The 18,623-nt window shown below is 35.4% G+C and overlaps 1 protein-coding gene across 1 annotated transcript in view; it reads right to left on the reverse strand.

Annotated features, from left to right (window-relative positions):
- Positions 1–1,339: 1,339 nt before the first annotated feature.
- LOC131930414 (ankyrin repeat domain-containing protein 33B) overlaps positions 1,340–18,623 on the reverse strand; it is a gene marked incomplete at its 3' end in the record, with an annotated part of 29,050 nt that continues 11,766 nt past the window's right edge. The window contains exons 2-4 of the mRNA XM_059286880.1: positions 5,595–5,769; positions 3,495–3,624; positions 1,340–1,480 (exon numbers count right to left, since the gene is read on the reverse strand). Of these exons, the coding sequence (XP_059142863.1) occupies positions 1,340–1,480; positions 3,495–3,624; positions 5,595–5,762 (439 nt within the window). The remainder of the gene's footprint in view (positions 1,481–3,494; positions 3,625–5,594; positions 5,770–18,623) is intronic.

Genomic DNA, 18,623 nt, shown 5'->3' on the forward strand with positions numbered 1-18,623 from the left:
AATCCATATTAAAATTAGATTACCGTTTGAAATGTTCGAAATTTAAATTACGAACTTATTTAATCGTTTTCTACATCAATTATGTGACACCAAATTAAAAAGGCATAGTGACTGGTAAAAAGCGCCCATACCTTTCCAAATTAGGTAGGTGGGGTTGCATTTTCACCAACGCGAACAAATATAGACCTATATAGACCTAATATTGGGGGTGGTGGCGCAAAATTGGTAGTTCGTCCTGAGCGCCGAAATATATCGCTACTCCTTTATAAAAGTTATTAATTATTACTTTTTGATAATAGCGATTAAACATTTTGCGCATCCCTAGGGATGGCGCCCTAGGCGACAGTCGAGTTCGCCTTATAGGTAGCGCCGGCTCTGGATATCGTCGTTCTAGTATTTCATGTAATTACCTGTATATAAAAGTGTAAGGTTTCCATTTTTATATGTTTATCGAAAAGGGTATGGTTTTACGTTGTATATGTGTATAGAACAGTACAAGGTTTCAAGTTCCATAACTCACCAGAAAAGTTCATGGTTTCAAGTTCCATAACGCACCAGAAAAGTTCATGGTTTTAAGTTCCATAACTCACCAGAAAAGTTCATGGTTTCAAATTTTGAAACGAATTCTGTAAGCTATACTCATCGATTATTTCTACCATGTGGTATTCTGGCTTAAGAGTCGGATTAGAATTAGGATTATATTCAGATTTAGAGTTTGTGTTTAGTTGGGATTCCATTGCACAGCTGTCACTGTATCGTGATGTAATCTGTGTTAAATTGCGATTAAGATTAGTACGTGTAAGTTTTATTTTTTGTTTACTTTTTGTGACGCTAGTTGTAGTAAATTAGGGTATGTGTAATTGAAATATTTTCTGGTTTTTGGGATTTAGTGAGTTTAAACGTGGGTGTGTCTATTTGATAGGCACTACAACGTGAATTAGGTGTGACCGTAGGTGACGTTTTTTTCCTTGAGGGGAGGGGGGGTGGGTGGGGGGAAATGTGAAATATTATGCTTTAATTAAACAAATACTTTTAAAATTAAATTTGATTTTTTTACATGATATATACTTTTTTTTTTACATAGACGATTAATATCAATATAACCTTAACCAAGCTAAAATAATATCGTGGTATTACATAATTGTTGCACTAAACAAGATTTTATTTAGGGAAGGAGAAAATAGGCTGAATTGTAAAGTCAAAATGGGTTTCTACCAATGCGATAAAGGGTTGGGGATAAAAAGTCAGTAAAAATGCAGGACTTCATTTAAGGACGACCCCATTTTTACAATCTCAGTCTTTGTTTGGCTGAGAAAATAATGCACTCCACTTCACATACCCGCGTATAGCAGTAATCTAGCGCAGTCTGTGCGTCCTTGGATAGCGGCCTTCATGAGCGCCGTCATCCCCAGCCTGTTGGGCTGATCTATGCGGATTCCCTTGAAGTCTTGCAGCAGTATGCGGACAGCGTCAGTGTGACCTGATGATGAAAACTTGGATTGGAACATTTTTGAAAAATTGTGATTTAAAATTAGAATACAAAGGAAGTGACCTGATGATTAAAAATTGGATTGGAACATTTGTGACGACGTGATTTAAAATTAGAATACAAAGGAAGTGACCTGATGATTAAAAATTGGATTGGAACATTTTTGACTTCGTGATTTAAAATTAGAATACAAAGGAAGTGACCTGATGATTAAAACTTGGATTGGAATATTTTCGACTTCGTGATTTAAAATTAGAATACAAAGGAAGTGACCTTAAGATTAAAACTTGGATTGGAACATTTTTTGAGGTCGGTATTCAAATTAGAATACAAAAAAGTAGAAGAAAGTGACCTGAATATCAAAACTTGGATTGGAAGTTGAACTGGTTTTTAAATATGAAACACAAAGATTAAAAATTAGTTGGGAAACTGAAGTGGTTAAATAAAATAAAATACAAAGAAGTGACCTGAAGATTAAAAATTGAATTGGAAAGTCGCGTTGTTATTTAATTTAGAGAAAATTGAAAGTGATCCGAATTTTTTTTAAAACTTGGTTTGGAAAATGAGGTTGCTATTTAAATATAAAATACAAAGAAGGTGAATCGAAGATCAAAACTTGGATTGGAAATTGACGTGGTTATTTGAATTAGAATACAAGGAAGGTGACCTTCTTGATAACTTGGATTGGGATCGTTAATGTGGTTTTAGTTAGGAGACAAGGTTCGGTATTTAAAGAAACATAAAAGCCTTTTTGTTATTTTGAGTTTGGTAAACTTTTTTTCCCGATGTCTAAATTTAGATACGAATCGATATTTTGTATTTTTAGGTTATTGTTTTTATTGTTTTAAGAATCTGGTCAATTTTTGTATAACTTTATCGATCAGTTTGTTTATGGAATTCAAACAGAAATACGCATAGTTTTTAATGCATTTTTAAATATTAACTCTAAAAAAGTGCTCTGAAATATATTTTGTATTTAAAAGTTGTCTCTTTCCCTTAAAATGAACTTTACAATGGAAAAATAGTTCTATGATTTCAGCCTTGAAAGTGATTGTACGGTCGGTACTAAGCCCAACCACGTTTAACATACACAATGTATGTCTTTTCCCCATCTAGACTCATGTGAATATAAATTCAACTGGGTGACACTAAAAAAATTACTAACCTAACTAATTCAACCTGTGATGAACCCAAAAAGTTAGGTTTATACAGCTGCTTGATATATAATAAACATAACCCTAACTTATTCAACCTATAATATTATTTGAAAGTTAGGTTTAAGAAGCTACTTGTAACGTCTACCGTTACCAGAAAGATAAGTTGATACATATATATGTAACCTCTGCCGTTGCCAGAAAGGTTAAAAAATAAAACGCTAACTTTTTCAAACTATGATCAAATCAGAAAGTGAGGTTTACATAGCTACTTGATAATATACAATAAACATCACCCTAACTCATCCAACCTATGATATTACCAGCCAGTTAGGTTTAAGTAGCTACTTGTATCCTCTACCGTTACCAGAAAGGTAAGTTGATACATATATATGTAACCTCTGCCGTTGCCAGAAAGATATGTTGATACAGATATATGTAACCCCTGCCTTTACCAGAAAGATAAGTTGATACAGATATATGTAACTCCTGCCGTTACCAGAAAGGTAAGTTGATACAGATATATGTAACATCTGCCGTTGCCAGAAAGGTAAGTTGATACAGATATATGTGACCTCTGCCATTACCAGAAAGTTAAGTTGATATATATATATATATATATATATATATATATATATATATATATATATATATATATATATATATATATATATATATGTATATATATATATATATATATATATATATATATATATATATATATATATATATATATATATATATATATATATATATATATGTGTAATCTGCCGTTACCAGAAAGGTATGTAGAAACAGATATATGTAACCCCTGCCATTACCAGAAAGGTAAGACCTACTCTAGAACCCACCTGCCTGTGCCGCCAAGATCAATGGCGTGTTTCCCTCCTTGTCAGGTAAGTTCACATCTAGCTCAGGTACGTCAATCAATAGTTCCAGAGCGGGGGTCAGGCCGGTGGAACACAGGTGAGATAAGCCAGTCTGCGCAGGAAAGAAACAAGGTAATTACAGGTGTTTCTCGTCATTTACATCCATTAGTCTTAATTAGCTTGTATGCAGGTATAGGGCAAAAAAAAAAATCAATAACGATGAAGAGAAAAAAGAAGAGTGATGCATGATGATGTATTAAAAGGGAATTTGTTTTTGTTTGCCTATTTGATTGCCTGTGTCTGGCTTTGTTTGAAGGTTGAAAAAATGAAGAGGTAGCTCGGAAAATAAAGATATTTGACACCATTGAATTTTTTAAAACAAACAGATAAGAATCCGTAAATGCCTGGAGTTAAAACATTCACCGAAAACAGATATTCAGCATTTCAGAAAACGTTGACAGTCATTGCAGTAGAAATTTTAATGTCAAGAAAGGTTATCAGAGCTCCCAGTAAATCTAGCGAGACAACACCCACTCTCCTCCGGAAAAAAAGTCGAGTGTGAGTTCACTCCCTTACCTAGAAATATCCAGCATGATTTCTCTCCCATATTTAGAAAATCTAACATCTTCCCTCCCTTACCAGGAAAATCTATGACTGCCTCTTTTACACGGAAAAAATCTAGCTAGACTTCTATCTCCTATCCGGAGCAATCGAGCATGACTTTCCTCATTTAATCGGAAAACAAATCTAGCTACAACACCCACCACGTGCATATACCCCTAACTCCCTCCCCCCCACCCTTCACACACTGCCCAAAAAGTTCTCAGGTCACCCACCCCGGCGTCTTGTGACCTATACGCTTTCTTAGAGATGTCCTACATTTCACAGCCAGTGTTTCTTCCAGACTTTTTTTCTCCGGCAGGGCGGGGGGGGGGGGGGGGCACTTAATATTTTCGTGTGGGGGGGGACATTTTCCCGTGGTGGGGGGGGGGGGGACGGGGACACTGGTAAAATTAAATTTTCTATATAAATTCCATTTCGTTCTCAGGGAGGGGGCGCTTTATCCCCCCCCCCCCCCCCCGAGAGATGCCTGGAAGAAACTTTCTTCACAATTTACCCAATAACTTGCACAACATCTGATAAAAACCGCCATAACAAAACCACTCGTAAAATAACCGCATCATTATAAAAACTATATTAGTAACGCTTCTAAAACAAATATCTTTCTTTTCCGTAGAAAAAAAAAATTAAAAAAAAAGAAAAACAAAATCCCTAATCTGATTGTGAAGTCTCATCATTCATGGAGCTTAACTTTACCTCTACTCTTAACATTTATCACTTAATGTAAGGACAACTATTAGCTTAATGCAACTTTTGCAATAAACGTATTTTGCATTACAGCACACATTAACACTCTTATTTCCCCTACTGTGATTAATTTAGAAAGTTGGAATAGAAAACAAAACTACGCAAACCACATTCAGTAAAATTAAAATTATAGACTAGAAGAAAATCAACAAACCTACCAATCACTTTACAATCAACAAACCACCCATCTCTTCAATGAACCACCTAGCCCCCCCCCCTACAATCGACAAACCTACCACCCACTCTATAACTAAAAAACTTACCCCCCACCATTACAATCGACAAACCTACCAACAACTCTATAACTAAAAAAAACTTACCTCCCCCCATTACAATCGACAAACCTACCAACCACTCTATAACTAAAAAACTTACCCCCCCCCCACCATTACAATCGACAAACCTACCAACAACTCTATAACTAAAAAAAACTTACCTCCCCCCATTACAATCGACAAACCTACCAACCACTCTATAACTAAAAAACTTACCCCCCCCCCACCATTACAATCGACAAACCTACCAACAACTCTATAACTAAAAAAAACTTACCTCCCCCCATTACAATCGACAAACCTACCAAACACTCTATAACTAAAAAACTTACTCCCCCTTACAATAAACCAACCTACCAACCACTTTACAATTAAAACACCATCCCCTACCCTTACAATCGACAACCACCCCCCTCCCCCTTACAACCATCCAACCTACCCGACCACAGCGATCCCTCTCATTAATCTCCTCATCCGTCGGGCTGTCCTCCACTATGGATGCTATAGCATCCAGGTCGTTATCCATACAGGCCTCCAGGAAGGTCAGGTCCTCGTATCCATACTCAGGCTCCAGGAAGTAATCGTCGTCATCGGTCTCCATGATCATGCGACCTCTGGGATACAAAGGTCAAAGGTCAAACGTTGGTAAGGTACATGCTTAAGTTTCTTATCTATTATGATTCATATATATATATATATATATATATATATATATATATATATATATATATATATATATATATATATATATATATATATATATATATGTCGTGCATGGCGAACCAAAGCCCTGTGTTAGCTAAGTAGCGTTATTTTAGATTTGTATTAGGGGGGTCGTCCATAAATGACGTCACATTCGTAGGGGGGGGGGGGGAGGAAGGGGTTCGAAATTTGTGGCGGTGTGTGATTAGGGAGGGGGGGGGGGTTCAGAACGTGCGACGTCACACTTTTGCATTATAAAAAAGCAATGTTAGAAAACTAGTTTAGCCCTTATTTCGCGTTTTAGAAAACTGTTTTAATAAATGGTAACAGGAATTGATTAAAATACTCTATTTTGACAGAGTTCAGACAAGATTTTGGAAAAACATCGATGTTTTAAGAAAAATTCAACCGCAATTTTAGGGGGGTTGTAGACTGAGATGTGACGTCATTTTAGGGGTGGGGGGTCTGGCTTTTTGTGACGATGTATCACTTAGGGGAGGGGGGGAGGTAAAAAATCGTCAAAAAAGCGTGGAAAAAACATCTGGATGACGCCCTTAAAGTGAGATTTTCAAATCTTTTTACCAGGCGTTATCAATCTAACGTTGACACTAATGTTCGAAATGTAAGATTATATTGATGTAAAAATAATGTTAATGCAAAAATATTTGACTTTCACGTCGTTAGCTTTAGGAAACTGACTGGGATTTTTTTTAAATTTCAAGTTGTGTCATTGCATACTCAATACATAAATCAAAACAGTTCTGACTGATGTTGAAATGTGCATTAAACTGGATGTGAACATATAAAAAAAATCCTTGCCCCATCAAGACGTCAAATAGTAAAAACAACCCGGACAAATAGCCACTGACATGTTAGTCTTCGACAAAAGGAAACGGTCTAAATAGCCCCACCACTCCCCCCCCCCTTCACCGACAAAATAAGCTTAAGTGAAAATGTCGGTTGTATAAGTGATTGTAGGGGTGCGTAAGAAAAGATAGTGTAAGCTGACATACAATGTATGCAAGGTTCTCTGCCCGACATTTCCCCTGGGGAGTGTGTGGGGGGGGGGGGCTATATTTTTCCCCGAGGGAGGGGGAAAATAAAACAAGGGGGAGGGGGTAGGACACTGGTTAATTTCAATTTAAGTAAGCTATTTTTGTTTTTTTCTATTTCGCCCCATTGGTGGGGGGGGGGGGGGTGGTTGCTCCCCTCCGGTAGATATGCCTCAAACTGAATGTTAGGACACTTCAGTTACACGGAGCAAAGTGAACACAAGGGCCTCATAAAGACTCGAACCCTCGGTCTAATCCCAAGCCTAATGAGATAGCAGGGGGTCTATGACTCAACCACGTCTTAAAAATATTTTTAGCGAATTAATATTTAATATATTTTTTATTAATTTCTGTTATCCTTAATTAACCCAATTACACACACACACACTTCAACCATCAATTACGAATTAAAATAATGTTCCATTTTATTTTTAAAAATATATCCTTCTCCCTCAGACGATTTCTAATATAAAAACAACATTCAAGTTTAGATCCTTATGTCGAGGGCCCTAACATCAGAACTTGCTCAGGCCGAAGCTGCCCAGCGAGTGGTTAAAATTATTAGCCAGTAATGATTCCATTAACCCCTGATGGGCTGCCTAATGCCGTGAAATATTTCCTCTGGAGCATACAGGAAATGACAATGACGTCATCACGACAAAAAATGTCCGCAGCTGAACTATGAATGTTCCATTTCAAGTGTAAAAAAATATTTAATTAATAATATGGCGTTTTCTGGAAGTTAAATAAAAAAGACAATGCTAGCTAGGCTATTTATAGAAATATTTTTTTTTTTTTACATTTTTTTTCTTGAAACATTGTGTAACTGATAAAAATGAAGTATTTTTTGCATTTAATATGTTGTTATTATCGTAAAAATATAGTAGATATGCTCCATCATTAGCTGAGGTGTTCAAATTGTTGATTCAATTCACCGAATTTTTAATCCCCATTTTTTAAAAGTATATGATAGTCAATTACTGTATTACTATGTGATAAAATATGACGTTGTTAATTGTATGACAGTACACACAGTCGCTGATTTTAACATTATAACAGGGTAAAATTATTGCGTCATAAAAGATTATTCACTCGGGGGAGGGGGTGCGCACTGGTTGGTAAAAGTTTATATTTTCTATATAATTTACATTTCGTTCAGGGTAAAGGGGGGGGGGGGCGATAGACGTTCATTCACAACGACTGAGCTGTTTACTCAATACCATCTAGCCAACCAACCCCCTCCAGCCTCCCCATTCTTCGAGCTTAATTTAAGTAAGAAAAGTTAAATTTACGAACTTGGCGGTTTATAGGGCATGTAAAGTAGAGTCAATCTTTTTTTTACCTCGGCTTAAGAAAGGATAATGTCATCAGCAGAATACCCAGCCTTAATTTAAAGATAACTTTAATTACCGCAACTCGTACGAGCCACCTATCTTTCAACTTGTAAACAACTTCTACTAATCAAAGGGAAATTCCGATTGTCTCCGAGTGTGATTAGCAAAGATTAACTCTATAGATCCCAGGTAAGGATTTTAAACCTGGCATAGAAATCCCAGTCTAGTACAGGGTAATGGAAGGTTAACATAGTCGTACCATAAAAACTGGGATATTTATTTTCGACTTGCTTTCAATTGAGAGAGATTTATTGGACAAAGTTCAAGATGACGTAATTAAAATCGTGTGCTTATAAAAATAACAGTGAGCTTAGTGTCACTATATACATAATTTGTATGTCATTTTGCACCTTCTTTTCAATCAATACCTATTTTCATAACCTGCTCAGTTTAAAAAAATATTTGTATGATTTATTATAGATCACCAATACTCAATCCTATCTGATAGTATTCCTCTAGGTCAGTGATTTTTAACCTATTAGCGCGCCTAAATATGTGCTTATGTATAATAATGAAAATTGTAACAGAGAAATATCACACCAAAAACACGAAAATAAATACGTTCAGTTTTGCTCTACATCTGAAATAAAAAACCAATCTCCACTGTAGATAAAGTAGGCAGATGTTAAACGGCAAAAACTGTTGAAATTTCATTTTTTTTTTTGCACGATTGCAATACTTTCTATATAGGCCTACTCTGTATAAGAGAAAGTAATTTTTAAAAAAAAAAGCAACATAAAAATACATACAAAGGAGAAAGCTTTACAAAAAAGAAATAATCAGAAATGCCAAAAAAAAATTAAATGACAAAACGGGCTTCCATAACACAGCCACAGAATCTGACGGGGTAAACAAGTACACAATATTACCCCAGATCAGAAAAGGGTCTGACGTCATCCGCATAACGATGGATCAACAACTAGATTCTACATAAAATAAGATTTTTTTTTTCTTCATAGACACCCCATGAAAAAATGTTTTCTAAATTTACGTGCTGTATAGCTTCGCTTAATTGCGTGGTTCGTTAAGAAAATGTATTCGTAATGCTGGTAAAGTTGATGTGTTCGTAAAAACTAGAAGAGAGGAATGTATAAAATATGTTGATGGGGGTTTACAAAGACATTATACAATACTGGTGTTGCTTTTCTGCAAGATTTATTTTTTGTTAATTTAATTTTCGATATCTTTGTATGAAGTAAGTTTTTAGTATGGTGGTTTGGTTTGTTGAGTGTGGTTAATGCCCGATACAGAGGCGTAGGTAAGGGATAGCGGGTGGGGCGGCCGCCCCGGGCGCCGAGCATAACGGGGAAGGGGGGGGGGGCGCAAACGGGGTAGAAAGAAAAATAAAAAGCTTTAAAAACAATAGACTGCGCATGGCTATACATACTTATTTAACTGTATCTGTTATGTAACACTAATATAATAACTGTTGAGGGGGGTGTCTTTCCAGCCAACGTGATTAACTATTTATAAATTGTGTTTAGTGCGCACAAAATGATAGTTCACCATGGGCGTCGGAATGGACCGATGGTGTTTAAATATGGTTTAATTACACGTTAATTACCATAGAAAGCGTATTGTTGCTCACGTCTTGTGAAAAAGTTTATTCTTGTACAAAAAATGAGTTAGGGAGCATTAGGGGCTAGCTTGAAAGTAGCGTCAAAATGCGAAATATAGTAAACGAGTGCTAGCTCAAAAGCCTCTAGTTCGGATCCCAGGGCTTCGTTTGTATGCCATCCAGAGGCGTAGCGACGGGGAGGGGGGGGGGGGGTACATATGTCCCCGGTCGCCAACCCTAGGGTCGCCAAAATGGGTTGTGAAAAAAAATTAAAAGCTCATTTTAGCTACAGTTTTGAATTATAAATATTAAGAAAACATATAGGGGGGCGCCAATTTGAAAGTATGTCCCCGGGCGCCGGGAGGGGTCGCTACGCCTCTGATGCCGTCCCAGATTACACCCAGCTGAGACAGATAAATTGCTCTTATTAGGAAAACTCGGTTAGGCATAGTGATAACCACACTATTCATATGTATACACACGTTTTTTGAAACACACGAACTCTACTTCATCTGTCTGGCACTCACACGGGAACAGATGATGATAAAAAATAAACCGGGAGTGATCTCCCCTAAACTTTCTCGAATATTCTTATATAAAATAACAGGGGATGGGAACTCGGGCTATAGACATGATTTTTATTCCATTTTAAATACTTAAAGTTTTAAAAATAGAATAAAATCTCGTAGACAAATTAATTGCACACCAAGTGAACGCCAAATAAAAAAGCGCATAATAGTGCGCAATATTATTAGTACTTCTAAAATTTACATTAGTTTTTTGAGAAATCGAAAGTAGCGTAAATTACTACTTCCAGTCAACGGAAATTACTCAAAATTTAACAGAAGGTAGAGAATTAGATCTTTTACTTACATGTGAAATTTCATGTATCTATCTGAAATAGTACTCAAGTTATAGGCTTTTGAAAAATTCAAAGTAGGAAAAGTACCACTTCCGGTTATCGAAAATCGCTCAAAAGTTGATACGGATCTACGATTTTGATAAAATACTTATATATGAAATTTCATCAACCTAGCTGTAACGGTACTCAAGTAATCGTGTTTACACACGGACACACAGACACACACACACACAGACATACGGACAAGATTGCAAAATTATGTTTTTCCGTATCAGTGAGGTGTAAAACGTCGAGATTTGTAAAAATCTCGATTTTTTTTTGTGCACGATTACAATACTTTCTCTATACTTCGTATATACGAGAAAGTAAAAAAGCAGGTTGAATAGGATAACTGTCAGGTACTTTTTACAGTAAATAATAAAACGTCTTATTTTGTATGGGAGAGCCATTATATTAAAGAATCTACATGATTATATGATTCTGTCATAGATTTTAGCAAAATGATTTGTTATATATTAGCAGAAGAAATGAATACAACAAGGAAAAAGTTAAATATACATGTAAGAAGTTATAGATAGTATATGTATTATATATATATATATATATATATGGATGTGGGTGTGTATGTATGTGTGTATAATATACCGATTTTAATGCGTGTAAATAACGCAGTTTCCTTCAAAAACTTACATGCAACAAGCGAAGTCCATTCCTTAGCTACATTTAATGGAAATACACATCAACAATGTGTCCAGTCTTATGTTGTACTAGCGATTTACGATTGACGTCCATTGAAATCAATTGAAAAAAAAATGTCAATAGAAATCGCCCATGCAAATGTCTATAAAAGTATGCAAAGGAATGCCCATCACAGCGTTGTAAAGATTCGTCCGTGTATTGTCCAGCCCTCGCCGATATGAATGCTCGTCAACTTTGTTGGGATACTTGACAACGCGAGAACGGTGGACACACGCCCCCCCCCCCCCCCAACTCCCCCGGGCCGGACACCATTGCGAGACATGTAAACAACGGGGTGTGGGTGGGTGGGGGGGGGGGGGGTCTACCAGGGGAAGGAACTAACTCTTTTAGCGGGAGTTGTCTTTGTCGGGTGATGTCTTTCTTAGATCCAAGGTGGGGGTTGAGGGGGAGGGGTAATGGTTTGATAACGGGGTAGGGGAGGGTTAATGGACTGATAATGGGGGAGGGGAGGGTTAATGGTCTGATAATGATATATGAGTCTGCCAGTGCCGGCTAAGTAACCTGATAGTGTTTTGTTTAGAGATTAAATGCGTTTTTGAGTAAAAAAGGAAGTACTCTCTAAGAATTACCTGAAGGTCTACTCGTGTTTTAAATCATGCACTTCTAAATCACTAAAGTACGTATGTATAACGGGAACCATTACGTTGAAGCATAAACCATAAACCAAGCTCAATTCAATGACTGAAGAACTAATGTATATACTGAAGTGTATAAGTGTATACGTGTAACCGTTACGTATAAACCATAAACCATAACTTAAATTGTTACGTCTTAAACCAAAATATTCTGATTGGAACAAATACAAATGGAATTATTTTCTCTAATTCCCTTTTCTTTTAACCTGATTGTTCATGGGGGCAAATGAAGTAGAGTACTCTTGTTTCTGCGACCTCGACATATTATGGGATAGTTTTGTTAGCCCTTAGCCCGCCAATACTTTCCGTAAAGTGAGTTAGGTACTCATCAGAGTTGGGTGGACTCAGAGACGGTCTGCTGACTTTAACCCGGATTCGAATTCGAGACTTACGGGCTAGCAATCCAGCTATCTACCGTTAGGCCACTCCGTCTCTTTAAATACTTAAAAAAAAACAATTTTAAGTTTTTAAAATGATGTTGAAATATGTATTATTTTAGTATTTTTAATAGTTTTATGAAATTGAACTACTTGGCTACTTTTTCCAGGCAGGGTTAAGTGGGTATACTCAGATACTATGCAAGTCTTAACTCATTTTTCGGAAAAAAAGTGTAACTCAAGTACTTGAGTTTTTCAAATAGAGTTCAGTTTTAATTAATATTTCAACAACATCCTCACGGTTCAAATGTTAACTGCACATATAAATTCACTTCAACCTTAACATTATTTCTAGGACATCCGCACTTCTTTTCTCAACCAGGAAATCAAATATTAAAACAAAAATACATCTTTAAAAAATCCTCTGAAAACGTAACTGTATACTTTTAACATGGAATCCTATTTCTAAATCATTTAGTAACCCTAAACCAGCTTGTTTTTTTTTATTATTATTATTTTACACTGTTTTGCTTATCAATCAAAACAAAACAGAAAATGTTAGAAAGCAAAGGGATATAAAAGTTATAGAACACCCTTGATGGCTTCTCTCCCTTGTCAGTATCAGGGGAGATAAAGAAACAAACCCGGGCCAAAATTCGACAATGTTGACGTCCCACCACCCCTCTGGGAGGGGAGGACGCACTCGCACACCATTCTCTGTGTAATCTCGTTTTGTTTCTCTACTTCCTCGTGTTTTCAAATCTCGTAAGCAAGGAATGTCTCAAAAATATTTTTAATGCACTTGAAACTTCTTGAGTTCCGGGTACCTTCTTCTACATAATTAAAATGTTTGTATGAAATAACGCTTTTGACAAAAGTACGCTTAGAATATATATATATATATATATATATATATATATATATATATATATATATATATATATATATATATATATATATATATGAAGCTAAGCATTATGCCAATCTCCACATACTTTTACAAAAAAAAAGATACAGAGACAATAATACTAATCACATCTAATAACCCAACTTATAACATATATTAGAGAGAGAGAGAGAGAGAGAGAGAGAGAGAGAGAGAGAGAGAGAGAGAGAGAGAGAGAGAGGGTGGGGGAGGGAGGGGGAGACATAAACTTGAGATTCAAATCACGTATTATTTATTAAGATTAAAGGAAATAAATTGAAAAAAAAATTAATCCGCTTTTCTCGCTTTAAAAAAGTGTAGAAACTGTTAAATATAATTGTAAAAGACGCAGCCAAGAATAGTCTTGAATGGTTTATAAATATTTTGAATATCGTGTGCGGTGTTATATAAATAAATGTTGTTATAAAAAAATTAATCTGAGGTATTTGTCGGACATTTTTTGCTAAACACTGGATGTATTCGTTGTTTTTAGTATTTATTTTAGTAACTAAACTTTTGTTTTAGAAAACAGAAAAACAATTGTTTTGTTTTTATTGTGGCAATTATTATGAAATTACACGACAGAAATAGGTCAGGTGGTTTTAAAAAACGTATAATGTATTTTTAATTACGGCAAAATTTTGAGTACAAATTATTACAAAGTTGGGTTTTCGGGAGATAGGTCACGTGATTCCCGTACCGCTAATTAATGTTTGTCTTACGATAGTGAAACATCAGGCTATAAATTAGGCTTAAATCAATAATTAGAAATGTAGCCTTAAACAGAAAAAAAAATATTTTCAAGTTCTTTGCATCTGCAACTTTTATAACATTAATTCTAAAAACATGAAATCTTAGAATTTTTGTCAAGCTTAAATTGTTTTTTTTTCGGACTTTATGGCGGTAAAATCGAAAATTATTTTTTAAATTAATGTTATTAATGTCAACAATAATGATGGAACCAATCTCGTCAACTCCCCCCCCCCCCCACACACATCTTTTTCAAAATGTATAATTTTCCTGGGGTATGCATGTATTCATAACAGATTAAACATTACAATAGGCTATGACATTTTTAGATAAACCCGGGATGGTGGCCTATCCTGATTGCCAAAGTTTTGAAAATTGACATTTCCTCAGCCACATTACCAGCGAATGAATTTTAAAACAGCCGTGTAAAGATTGTGTTGCAGGGTAGTAGAGCGTACTAAACTCTCCCTATTTCTGATGGGTGCCTAACCCACTTTGTGGAAGATGAAAACTACTGAGCTTAAAAGTGACCACACTACCCCTTCTAAAACACGGTCATCAGGTGAACTCTACTTCACCTACTGTATAGACCGAAAGGTTCAAAGCGTATATTTCCTTACATTTTTTTTCTCTTTACAAACATTGTTGACGTATTATTCGAAATTCCTAAAAATAAGACGTTGTTCTGGTTGATTATTAACAGAAAAAATTGCAATGTAGCTGATAATTACAAAATTCCTGAAGGGATATAAATGCTAAGATATCTGGGATACCCCAAAGTTTTAATGAAAACGAAAGAAAAGCTAGTTATTAGTTTTGAGACCTGAGATTCGTTAGAGTCTTTTTTTTTTTAAAATCTTTTTGGAAAATAAAAAAATCTTGTACAATAGCATCAAGGATCTTGTGTTGATTAGCTCCGGATATTTCGAAATGTAGGAAACAAACATTTTTCTATTTCTGGAAATCTGCACATCTTAATTTCTAAATTGACAAAAAACCCAAGGGATTAAGGGGGAAAAAAGTTTTGTTGAGTTTTATAATGCGGCTTGGTATGATTTGAGACAACGTTCATATTGTGAATGATAGAATAATATTAATGTTTTCTTTATGTTCCGGACTTGGCAACAATTTTAACCAAACTGGGAATTGATTTTTTTTTCTGTTTCAAAATTAGCAGGATTTACATGGATTTGTGATTCGGATCACATTTCGAACAACACATTTAATCATTTGTTAAATATATTTATTTTGTTGTGAGTTAATGTAAAGGACCCTCAAAGATTTCATATACCTAGGCGAGTTTTCAAAACACAGTCAGTTCCTTCATTACCTTATACAACTCAAACCTTTTCAACTAGACAGACAACCGAATGTAAAATAGTAAAAAATTTAAAAAATATTTAGAATTACAGTTTTTAAATAATCAAAAATAAGAGAGAAAAAACTAATATAATCTTAATTAAAGCGCTGGTTGCTAAAATATTTCCAGATAATATTGTTACAAAAAAAAAGAATATATCATTTTTAATCTAGTTAAATATTAAATTAGTTATTAAAAATAAGTTTTAAAATCATTACACTTAAAAACAAAACGAGAAAATATTTTTTTTACTTCGTTTGTTCTTAATAAAATTGACACGTATCAGATTTAAAAAAAAAAGTTTTGCTATTAAAAAACAGATTAGGAGTTAACAATCTTAACTACATATTTTCTACTATAATTTTTTGACGGTAGTCGCTTCATTAAGGTAAAGACCACTCTCATATCTCAATTTGATCATCTGGCTAGTCAAGCGATCTCAAGGATATGGTCCCATTATATTTCGTTTTGTTATTGAATACAAGAATTTGTTATAATTTAATTATAATCTATATATATAATTCTCTTCTTGGAGACGTTAGAAAACAAGCTGTAAGCGCGCCTAGCAGTCCCCTCTCCTCATCCCTAGGCATATCGCAACCTCCCCCACCCCCACATGATCTGGTGAGCTGTGGTTCACGCTAAATGTTTACAACAGAAAAGCCGGGTTTAGTGACGCCTATTAGGGGCAGATAATTTAGTTTAAAACTATTTTAAACTTATGGGAGGTAACTAAGAGGAGGCTGATTTCACGGGGGTGGGGGGTGTAGGGCAGGGGTTGGGGTTGGGAGAAAGGAGGGGGGGGGGGGTATCGTCCTTAGCGGCCTACTGATAGTGTTTTAAAGCAAATATTTTCAATGGCAGCGTTGATACTGTCGAATTCACACATTATGAATGACTGAAAAGTAGAAAATAAAACAACTAAATATCAGCGTATGATACGCCGCGGGTCGGCTCGTTTAATTTAATTTAGGAGGTCGGCCTGGTAGGGTCGGTTAAGCTCATGGTTGCTGAACCTTAATTAGTCCCGATTTCGTAACCCGGGCAGATGAGACTCGATAGCTGTGGACAGCAACTCATCTAGGGGAGACAAATTCATAAGCTAACAACTGCTGCTGTGGAAGCAAATCAAAAAAGGAAAGCAGGCTGAAATCGAAGTCCTATAAGGCGCACAACAAGTTGACACGTAATACTTAATTGCGCATGAGGGAATCGATTGCAGCACTAAAAGAAAGAAGAAGAAAAAGAAGACAGCAATAGAATTTTTCAATGTTAAATAAGATTTTAAAAATATATATTCTTTCATTGTCATCGAAAATGGAATTTGTTTGGAGAGTTTGAAAAAAAACCTCTCTCCATCAAAAGTAGGTCAAAACTGAGTTAGAAAATTTGCCCCTGAACTCAAAAACACATGATGTATTTCAGAAATATCTTAAAGTTATAAACAACTTTTTTTGTTGGGATTTTTTTTTTGAATTCACACTGGCCAATGAATGTCCTGTTAGATATGTAGGCTCATATTCAAATCAGGTAACAACAAAATCAATCGACTCCGGGGGGGGGGGGGGGTATCGAACTCATGAATTTCGTGTTTGCAAAACTATGAATCATACAACTGGACTACGCGTTGATGTGGGTATTCTTTAATAAGATTTATAATAAGAAATTTTTCCGTGAATAATAAAATTACAATACGCCAGTCCTTCCAGAGTTAAGCTTGCCCGCGCGTGTTTACTTTCACGAGAGACAACGGACAGACAAACAAATATACTGGTGAACAAACTTCCATTACATAGCATAATAGGTTTTGGGGCCGGCCATTAGGGGCGTCGGCCTTCCCTTAATTCTATCATGTCAGAAAATAGTTTTTTTACTTGCCAGATTTCTTCGCTGTTGAAGGCTATTTTTTTTGGACACTTTCGTGGCTAGTACTGCTGCTTGGTGTGAGGGAAGGGTTGAGTCGAGGGAGGGGGTTGTGAAATTACAGAGACGTAAGAAAAACAAAGCCCACTCTGTAGTGTTAGGAAAAAAAATAGAGTTTGGACAAAATGGTTTGGAGGGGATTGTCGCTGGCGGATAAGCTTAGCGTGGGCTGTTAGTGGATTTGTGTGGGGATTTTTTGGGTAAGGAAAGGTCTTGTCTAGGTAGGGTTGGGTCTTATCGGTTTTTTTTAGAAGACCGACTTTCTAATTGGAACTTTCGCGAACTTAATTGTTTGGTTGAATGAGTTTCTATGTTCTATGTTCTAGGTTCTAGCGTTAATATGTCTAAAGAAAAATTGGATATTGCAAGATTACAAACAAGTGCTACTCAGGGGCGGAACTACCATACCGCCAGACCCCGCAGTGCGGGGGGGCCCAGGACGTTTAGGGGCCCATTTCCGACCAAAAAACAATGAATTTTTTTTTCAAAAATTATGTTTTCCATGCATCTTAAAAGTGGTTTTGTAAAAAAAAAAAAAAAAAAAAAAAAAAAAAACAGGTCTACTATAGCAGAGATTGTTGCGTAGAAAAATATTTTGAAATCTCCAAGGACTATAGTCTGAAAGGTAGGCAAACATTCACACAACTTCCATGACTTACTGCCCTTCTTTAAAATAGGGATGCCCACGAATCTCATTTACATAGTTTTGTACTATGTATAGTAAAAAGCAAATGATTCTCGGAATTGTTATTTAAATAAGACGTACTAAACAATGGTATAGATATAAAAATCAATGTTTTCAAAATTGATATTATAAAAGCCAAAAATGAAAAAAATAAACATAACGCGAGAAACCATTCACGAATTAAGCTTACGTCTTTATATATTTTTGACCAGTTGAAAATGAAGGATAAAAGAAAAAATAATGTGTCTAGTTTGTTCTCTCAGAATGGTTATATATTGCAATGAAGTAGACTAAATTACTCTGTTTAGATACAGATTATATTTATATATATATATATATATATATATATATATATATATATATATATATATATATATATATATATATATTAGTTTCGTCACTGGCAACTTGATAGTGGTTTTGTAAGTAACAAACAGAATACAGATCTAATACAGTAGTGATGAAATATAGATAGTAGCTAAGACA

The sequence above is a fragment of the Physella acuta genome, unplaced genomic scaffold, assembly GCF_028476545.2.
Source record: "Physella acuta isolate Inbredline_101_S28 unplaced genomic scaffold, ASM2847654v3 ptg001770l, whole genome shotgun sequence".
Taxonomy (NCBI): domain Eukaryota; kingdom Metazoa; phylum Mollusca; class Gastropoda; family Physidae; genus Physella; species Physella acuta.